Source organism: Montipora foliosa, chromosome 1, assembly GCF_036669935.1.
Source record: "Montipora foliosa isolate CH-2021 chromosome 1, ASM3666993v2, whole genome shotgun sequence".
Lineage (NCBI taxonomy): Eukaryota > Metazoa > Cnidaria > Anthozoa > Scleractinia > Acroporidae > Montipora > Montipora foliosa.
The window spans coordinates 26,898,148-26,908,147 of NC_090869.1; the positions used below are offsets into that span (position 1 = coordinate 26,898,148).

The following is a 10,000-nucleotide window of genomic DNA, read 5'->3' on the forward strand; positions in this document are numbered from 1 at the left end:
TCCATTGTACACTCTTTTTTTGTTACCTTTGGCTATTTTGTTAGATTCCCAATTTATTTCACGTTGTTATTTATCTTTGTTTAGCATATTATAAATTCAAATGTAACTTCAAATTAATTCTACTTTCATGTTTCCAAAGTCAGCTTTACGATTCTTTTTCGATTTACGTTTTCCTACTACGCTCACTCCCTTGAAGTCACGTTCGTCCACAAAATGCATCTACGCGTTTTTCTCAATATCCTCCGCCATTTTTTGTTTGATGGTAAATCGCGAACGACGCGAATCATTGCGTGGGAATGCGCTCAGCTGCCAACATTGGTAAAAATGGGGACATGTGATTGGCTATCAGTTAACCCTCGTGGGAATACCGGATCTCGCAGGACAGACGATGGGAATAGGGCCAATATGAGGGATTACTTCTCTTACCTTCATAATCTCTTGTCATCACCGATAGGAAATCCGGGTATCTGGAGTTGCGCAGAACCTATGCACAATAACAATAGTAGGCACCGTCCTTAATTAAAGCGTTTCCCGGTAGAGAAAAATGGTAAAGGCGCATTAAATCCATGGGCTGTCGGCGACAAAAAATATCACGTCGACTGATTTTGAGAGATTTCATTGCATTTTAGCTTTTTGTAGCTTGTGTATTCTGTTACCGTTTTCGTGAGACGTTATTTAGTTAGAATTAATTTATTCATGTGACATGGTTTTTCTAGAATCAGTAGACATTTGTATATTGCATCCAAATTTTCAAAAGATTTTCATCGAGTTGGGTGTCCAAACGCATCCACGTCATGTGGTATACAGCTGTTGATTGGTAGGCGCGAGTTGTGAATTATTAATGAGTTTGAGAAGTTCTTATGAAATTCTGGGAAATGGGAATACATTATCTTTGCTTCCGGAATAAGCCACTTCTGTGATTCTAGTGACTTATGTTGAGAGTTTTTCGTAAGCATTGCACGTAACTCCGATTTATCAAACCTGATTTAGAGATCATGAACAAGGCTAAGCATTGTTGGCGTTGTGAGGAAGCCTGCACTCGGCACTGTTCACGATGCAAAGTGGCTTTTTACTGCTCAAAAGAATGTCAGAAACAGGATAAATGGCGACACAAGCCAGATTGCGATTCTGCAAACCTAAAGAGAAAGTGTTTGAGCTGCGGTCTTGAACAATCGGGAACAATGAAGTGCACAAACTGTTTGGATGCTGCCTATTGTAGTGTAGAATGCCAAAGAAACCACTGGGAACATCACAAGTGTAACTGCCAAGACACGGTTGATAGAACGCTTGAATTGGCCGACGACATTAAAGACTTTTTCAAGAAGATTAGCGATGGTTTCATTGGGACCTATTACTGGGGTAATCTGCCAGCCGTGGATCTGCTCAACCTGCCCATGAATGAGGGAGAGACGTTTGCTGATCCGCTATCTCTGTTATTATGTGGAGTTGGTGATCCTCGCAATGTGTTACTCACCATTGCCTCCTTGCCTGAGGTTTATAAGCAGCCGGTGACCTTCGTTTTGAACGACATTTGTCCGTGCACTCTCGCTCGAACAGTAATGCTTCTTTACATGCTATACAAAGGTATATTAAATATATCTATTTGTTTCTTCATACCATTTTATCACGGCTAGTCGCTGAAACGCTTCATTAGTATTCTTTGATTGCACTCGCGTGATAAGACGGCCATGTTGGTGCCAAAGCACTAGAAAAATATAGCTCAGTTAAGTTTTGCATAATAATAGAGTCAAATTCCCAAAGGACCTATTTGCTATTGTTCTTTCCACCAACATGGCCATCGTGACATCAGGTGCAATCAAAGAATATTCGGAGTTTCTATCTAAACTACCCTGCGAACAGAGTCTTTTTCGATTCGGGAAGAGGAAAGAAAACTTTAACAGCCGCCTCGACACTCTTTTATTTGCCGCTCATCCAAAGAAATGGATGAGCCCGGTTAGTCCAGTATCGACTTGTCAAACCTGTCTTTTCTTAAAGGTATCCGTACACCCCAAATTACAACCTCGACCTTGCGTTGTTGCTGCATTAGGGTCACACGTTTCATAAAAACCCCAATAAAGTATATATTTTCTGAAAGCTTAGGAACTGTAGATTCCGATTAATAATTGATTTAAGGGAAGAAATAAAAACCTTTCCTAAAATAGCGATTATTTTCCAAAAGTATTTAGTTTCACAAATTGAGTTCGTTTCCGATCAGAATTTGACCAGAGAAAGTGAGCGACATCGCTACGTTTTTTTCACACCTTGATCTAAAAATTAATTGTCCGGTTTGTTTTTTATACGCTGTTAAACTTTAAGTTTTTATAAAACACGCATTAGCTTTGTTTAAATACTCATTACTTTCGGAGGAGGCAAAAAATAATAATTCACCGATATGGTACCCTGCGCTCGCAGAGGTATTTCCGGAAATACGTCTGCGAGCGCAGGCTAACATCTCCTCTGATTTGCTGGAAAAATCGGAGTTATCACTACATAGACGTCGAAGTCTAAGAAATTGAGAATAAGGAATGGAGTTCTTGACATCTGATGGATGTCACGATGAATACAACAAATAACTGCGAGAATCTATAGGTTTGTAGTGCACACTGGTACATAGCACGTTGCCACTAATAGAAACTTTGATATCTAGGAAAGCCAATGAAGTTTCCGAAATTTCCCAGGTATATTTAAGAGCCGGATGAAAAGAATTGACGGAGGTTATAAAATGATATAACCTCCGTCACTTCTTTTCATCCGGCTCTTAAATATACCTGGGAAATTTCGGAAACTTCATTGGCTTTCCTAGATATCAAAGTTTCTATTAGTGGCAACGTGCTATGTACCAGTGTGCACTACAAACCTACAGATTCTCACAGTTATTTGTTGTATTCATCGTCACATCCATCAGATGTCAAGAACTCCATTCCTTATTCTCAATTTCTTAGACTTCGACGTCTCTGTAGTGATGACTCCGATTTTTCCAGCAAATCAGAGGAGATGTGCCAGTTCTTCGAAAAACGTGGCTATCCTGTCTCTGTGGTCAAAGCGGGCCATCATCGCGCCCAACAATTTGATCGACAGTCATCACTACAAACGTCACAAAAAGATAAGAATGATAGACTTTCATTCACCCTCACTTTCCATCCTCATAATCACGCAGTCAAAAGCATCATTCTTAATAATTTTAAATTACTCCAAAATGATCCCGAGACTGGTAGAATCTTTTCGCAACCTCCACTTATTTCATTCAAACGCGACAAAAACATAGGCAACTTTTTAATTAGAAGCGCGCTCAAAACTAACGAGCAAGCCGGCACTTTCAAATGCGCGCGCTCACGATGCAAAACTTGTCTTCTCATTGTTAACACTAGCAAGATATCGGGACCTAAGCGATCTGTTAAGATCACCGATTGTTTCACATGTACCTCCGCAAATGTCACCTATTGCATAACCTGTACGTTATGCAATAAATTATACAATGGCGAGACAGGTAGACGACTAGGTGACCGATTCCGCGAAATCCTTCGCGGTGTTGAGAAGAATGACAAAGATGCATCTAACCCAGTCGCTCGTCATTTTAATCTCCCCAACCACTCCAAAAAATACATGGCTATCTGCGGCCTTTCCCTACATCTTGGTACGACGGAAAGCCGCAAGAATCTAGAACAAAAATTCATCTTCCATATCGGCACCCTTAATCCACACGGTATTAACGAACGCTTTTCATTTAACTAATATATTCCTATTGTTCACGTTGCCATGTTACCACCAATAACGTAGCTCCTACTCTACTATAAAAACTACACCTAACCCATAATTCCTCGACTCGCTCTGACGAAGGGCTAACGCTCGAAACGTCAGCTTTCAGAATCTCTGTACGGTGGTCAATTTACATTATCAACTCCGTTGATATTACCAAATTTTTGTATCTTGCAACATTGTTGGGCACAAGATGTTGCATACGTTTGGCCACCCTGTTGCGATATGTTGCAACATGTTGGATTATGTTGGATCAAATTTGAAAACGGTCAAAATTTTCGTGCTACATTTTGGAAGTTGCATGATGTTGTACTGGTTTGGCCACGTTCACGCAACATTGTTGCACTAGGACGTGCGCGTTAGGTCCACTTCTTGCGCGCCATGGGCCTGGGGCACATGAACATTGACATTTCGTTGAAGATGATGAAAATGTTGCGTGTGTTTGGCCACCCCGTTCAACACATGTCGCAACATCAAGATGCTGCGTTGAAACGTTGCGAGGCCTTAACATGGATGTCCAATATCAAAGATGTATGCTGTAAACTAGCGTGATACTGGTCACATTGGCATACATGGAGGGGCCGACGTACGGACGGTCGATGACGTCATAGCTATAAAACCAAAATTTCTCGCATCGATGGGTTAAGGGTTACCATATTTTCTTAACTATCAGTAAAGATGTCCTTCTACCGAGGCCGCAAATATGTTTTTCTCCTCGGCATCAGTAGTCTCTTTTCCTTAAACCTTTTGCGATAAAAAGGGGAGTTTCTACTCCCTGATTGAAGCCACTTCATAACATAGCGTGCGTGCTAGTCCAATTCAAATCCTATTAAGCGACCACGGTGTATTTCTCTATATACGCGCGGCCGTGCGTCTATAATATGACGTGTGCAGCTTCATTTTAGATCCAAATTTTTTGTCGAGTTTTACGAGTTCCCTTGCAGTCGACAGTGAAAGAAGTTAAATGGAAGAACCCAGGGAGAACCAGCCAAACGTTTTTCCCGGCGTTGACTTTTTAGCAAGCAGGGAAGCCAATTAGAGTTGGGGTAACGAAAACGAAGCACAACAGGCACGTTCAACACAAAATATGCACAAAATTGTATTTGAAAGGCACTCAACAAGAACGCAAAAGGCCGCAAGTTGGTCTGTGGCAACTTTCAAAGGTAGAAATTTTTGTTGTTATCGTTCTTTTTTTTTAATTACATTTGTTCTACCTGCTGAAAACAAATTAATTACAAAATCAACAAAACAATCGGAAAAGCGCGGAAAATATTAAATCCGAATTTCATTAAAAAATTTCAGCTACGCTGAAACATGGTCAAAATATCAATCACTCATTACCTATAAACTTAACGGTATTACGGGATTTTCTTTCTGAATTTTGCTTCGTGCAGTGAGAAAAACTACAAGTTTCCTGGAATCCGTCTTTAGCAACCGCACTGTGCATGGCAATGTGAACTCGTCATCATTCTCAACAATCCAAACCCTTTGTTTACTTGGGCATTTTGACTTTGTCTTCATTTTCATCGAGTGCTTTGACTTTGTTTGCCAATGTTCTCTTAACCGAAGAGATGAATCCTTAGTTTTCAACACTAGTATAGTAAAACCAGATGAATCGTTCTCGCTCAACTTGCTTGTGGCGTGATTTTAACCAGCCAATATGATCGTTTGTTTTCCCTCACGGTTGCGTTGTGAGAACTTTGTAGTCAATCTCAAATAAAACATGTTTTATCGCCCAAGTTGTTGCCGCTTTGTTATAAAAGAATTGGTTCATGCTTTCAGCTGTGCATATATCGAGTTATGAATCCACTTGGGAGTTTGTAAAATGTAAATGTAAATGCTTTCTTTATAGTGGAAGTACACTTAGCTATCAAGCTACAATCGTGGTCAAAAGTTGTTGGGAAGGTTGTGGGCATCAGGTCACTTCACACCTAATTCGATTTTTCTAAGTATTGACTGAAGTATTTGGGAAATACCATGCTCTTGTGGCCCCCCTCCCCCATATTCAATGTTGGAGTTCTTCAGGTAAGAAAAGTCACCATTTTTTTCCCCTGGAAAATCCAACATTGAAAAGGGGGAGGGGGGTATCTGTAAAATGAAGCTACCTTCCCAACACTTTTGTCCATGATTGTAGTTTACAGGCACTCCACTGTTAACAAGGTGAAAGTAACAATTCAAACTTAACAGAAACATTATTAAGAACCCCAACTGGCGGGAGGCAACCAGTTGGCTATTTACAAAGTCAAGTGAAGCTATGATCTTCGCAGTTATATTTACAAAGTGTGGTGGAGTTGATTCCGGGACAACCGGAAACAAATCCAAGCCAGAGGTTAGAGCGGGATTTGAACCCGGAGCAGCCGCATGCAAACCCAACGCCCTAACCACTGGACCACACTGCCTCCACAGGTTTGCTAAGCAGTCGAGAAGCTAAAGTCGCACTCGGCTATTGCCTCGTGCGACTCATAGACTCATAGGCTTCTCTCGTGCTTAGCAACCTCCCGCGTGCATCCATAAGGTTTTAGTGGCGGAGGGGTTGGCAGTGGTAAGATCTCTGCCTTCCAACCCTAAGGTCCCGGGTTCCATTCCCGGTTCTGCCGAGACTGGAATATTTGGCGACCTCCTTTCCCGCTAAAGTTCACTCAGCTTTCCATCCTTCCGAGGTCGGTAAAATGAGGACCAGCATGCATGGACTGCTTAGAAGCGGCTGCAATTTGCGCCTGTATATGCTTCCAGTCCGCTGGGGGTAAATTGATCATTGTAAAGCGCCTTTGAGACGTTAGTGATAAGGGCGCTATATAAATGCACCACTTTACTTTACTTTATAACCCGATATACGTACCCTAAGCATAAACCGATTCTTAAATATCTTAAATTGCCTCAAAAAGGTTGTATTTCTCGAAGCTAACACTACTGAGCTCAGGTTCGCTGAGAGTGCGAGGACGATTCAATGGTTGTTTTACCTGAAATCAATTTCATTCAGACGCTTGTTGCACTCTTTGCAGGAGGAAATGCTATCTGCGAAAGAGTTGTCCGAATTTGGTACTCGGTTCGCATTTCTGCGCAAGATTCTGATGACCTGACGTGTGCTCTTCAAGACCTCGTGACTACGAATGAATTACGTACACTCACTGGAGGCGTCATGATGATTCCCACAGAACACCTCAGGCAGCTACAGATCGTTTGGACCAAATGGCTTCGCTTGTCAAAACGCAAAGGGTCGTGGGTTGAGGATTCGAGACGAGAGGCCAATTCCTTTGATCCAGAAAGAAATGATGGTGTCATCGTATACCTGCATGCAATCCCAATTGAGCACAGGAAGTCCGCTCAACATTTTCTTGACACTGGTATATTTCATTCATCAAGAAACGCTTTAGAGTTGACCCGACAAAACGTTACTTTAACGGGTCGAGGAAGTCATCCCTTTACTGCCGACGTCAATTTTCATTACAGCATACCGACGGATGTACTTCCATTCATTGGATGGGATTACCGAGAAGTAAAGAAAACCTGCTACTCAACCTCTCTGCCAAAGATGTACACCACCTACTTGTCCGGTATTCTGCAAAAGTCCTCTCAGAAGCTGCAAAGAGACCAGTTGAGGTTCCGTTTCCTTCTATGCGACGTTGCAAATATCGAGGCTTGGCTGCCTTGCGATCTCACATATGACCGAATTACAACATCCAACTTATGGGACTACTGCCCCCTCGCTGTTTTGCTGAGAAAATTAAAAGACTCTTTGAACACGTCCAATTCTCATGCCGTCATGTTTACTGAAACTCATAACTGGGTTCGAGATTTTATGCCGGAAATCATGCATGTGTTGGCAAATAGACTCACTTTGGATGACCTCTGCAAAAGAGCCCTTCAGGACACTGGAAACCCTGAACTTGCGTATTTAGCCGGCCAGCCCGCACTTGTGGAATATCAGAATTTGACCAGCGAATTCATGATGTTTTTGAGAGCGTCATTTCTTGCCTCATGCCCTGACGAAGAACTCGCTGCATTTAAGAGGAAGAAGAGAATTCCTTCTGTAAAATCTCTCGCTTCTTCGATGGGACTTCAAATTCGAGACTTCATCAAAAACGAGAACACGGTATTTCCGTTCAGGTGGGCGCTTAATTGTCGCCGAGTTGTTATGTTGAGAGGATACGAACGAGCGCTTGAATGGAAACTTGTGCCAACAGATGAGGCCTCGCCTATCATCCCACCAGAGGTTGATCTTGACTAGACTGATTACTGGTCGATATTAAAACAATATCCAGAAAGATTGGCCCAAATATGTTGGGAGCCGAGGAAACGATGACAACTTGGATGGATGGTAACTCACAACACTGTTCAGTGAGTCATCTCACTAAAGGCAAATGTGACTGGGCACATTGCAAATACGTTATACCGCCTTGAATTAATACTAAGCTAAACAAAGCAACATGCATTTTTCACTCATCATAGGTATAGAAATATTTCCTGGTGTCCAAGACCATGACTCCTCTTTTACCAAATACGTCTTTGCGAATAAAACAGTGATAGTACATTACTTAAACTATCCTGGCTGCGTTCGAGGAAAACATGTAACCCTGTAAAGCAGAACCCAGTTTTGAAATTCAGTAATGATAACTAAAGACGGGTTATCACGGTTCAGGTGTGGCTTAAATTTGAACAGTAGATTCGTCAGAGCAACATAGTCCGCAACATTAGAGGTAGTCACTGGGTCATATTTCCGGTTTGAAGGAAGAAACGGAGCGATGTCCATACAGTTGCACAACAGGAAGTAGAACTTGACCTTCCGAGTAGCCAATCTCAAGCCACATTTCTTAAGCGCGTGACTTACATACTTTCTATACATCTTTTGGACTGAAGCAGAGTGACCCCATTGATTGACTTCTTTGTAATCCCATCCACTGAGTGGTGTGACACACGTGGGAATCATGTAAGTGAAATTGCCTTCAGCCAAGTTTTCCACACTTCAGCAATTCTCTGGAAGTGGTCAAGGCCCATCTTCATTGCGCTCCCAGTAACGTTTTCAAGACATATTGAAGCTATCAGCTCCTTCAGTGTGAGGGTCATCAGCTGATAATCTTCTTCACTCAGCCTCAAGGAATACCAAATCTGAACCACTGGACTTGCAACTTGCGTTCCTCCTGTGAAAATGGAATGCTGCTAAATTCGATTCAGGCTACTCTTAAACAAAATTGCGACATGATCATTTGCAGAAGGAGCGTTAAGAACGTACATTATATTTCCATGACAACAACTTAGAACTTAGAAGTGAGCCAACAAAGATTTGTTTCTGTCGAGAGAAACTAGAGAAAAACGGGAGGAGGAGGGGGGTGGGGACGGGGAAGTATTAAGTATTTTTCAACTTTCCAAAACTTAGTTTAGAAACTGAAGTCCGTTTCCCTTACTCTGCAACCAAGTGACGTCATATGAAGTCTTCGGATTGCAAAATCATGGCATTGTGGAATTCTTCAAACACATCATGACTTTTCATTTCTTGAAATCTAGCATGTCTCTCCGCCGTTGCGGAGAATCAGTAATATCCTTTTTTTTTCTATTTCATCTAAAAAAAATTTTTGCTTTGATTTTAAGTTTTTGGGTTTTAAGAAGATAGCTTTTTTAACGTGGTCAAGTCCTTTTCATCACAGATGATTCCATTTTAGGAGACTCGAAAGGGTTTCTCACTGGTAACAATGGATAAAGATCACAACACTGTCGATCCTTTGAATAGCTCAACATTTTGATATTTTTCTAATACTGTTATCTGCACTTAAACATTTCGGGTAAAAATATTTTATTTCGATGTAACATGTGATTGTAATAGTAGTACACCTCGATATCTTGGATTTTATCGAAATTATGCGAAAGATGTAGAGCACAACTGTGGAACACTTTGTATGGGTGTCCTGTGGTCTCCTGAAAGAGTGTACTCGTGAAAAGTTCTTAAGGTTCATGAAGAAAATGAGCCAATGTTTAAAATAAACCAGACGTTCAGTCGAGGGTGCTGCATCTTCTTCACTGGTTTCCACAGTAACTGAAGGCGAGCGCGTCATAACGTTCAAATAATAATAATAATAATAATAATAATAAAATCAAAAATATTTACAAATGCACTAAAATTTATCCCATCATAATTTGTTTTCCTTCATACTCTCATTTACGAAATGATAAAAATTGCTAATCTAAAAACACTTATAACTAATAATCTTATAAGAAATATTATATTATGAAAACAATATATATTAACAAA

The 10,000-nt window shown here is 41.1% G+C and overlaps 1 protein-coding gene across 1 annotated transcript in view; it reads left to right on the top strand.

Moving 5' to 3' along the window:
- LOC137995442 (uncharacterized) overlaps positions 1-10,000 on the top strand; it is a 12,521-nt gene that overhangs the window by 1,174 nt on the left and 1,347 nt on the right. The window contains exons 2-3 of the mRNA XM_068840994.1: positions 991-1,584; positions 6,759-10,000. The exon at positions 6,759-10,000 is cut by the window's right edge and continues 1,347 nt beyond it. Coding sequence (XP_068697095.1) covers positions 991-1,584; positions 6,759-7,984 — 1,820 coding nt within the window. The 3' untranslated portion in view covers positions 7,985-10,000. The remainder of the gene's footprint in view (positions 1-990; positions 1,585-6,758) is intronic.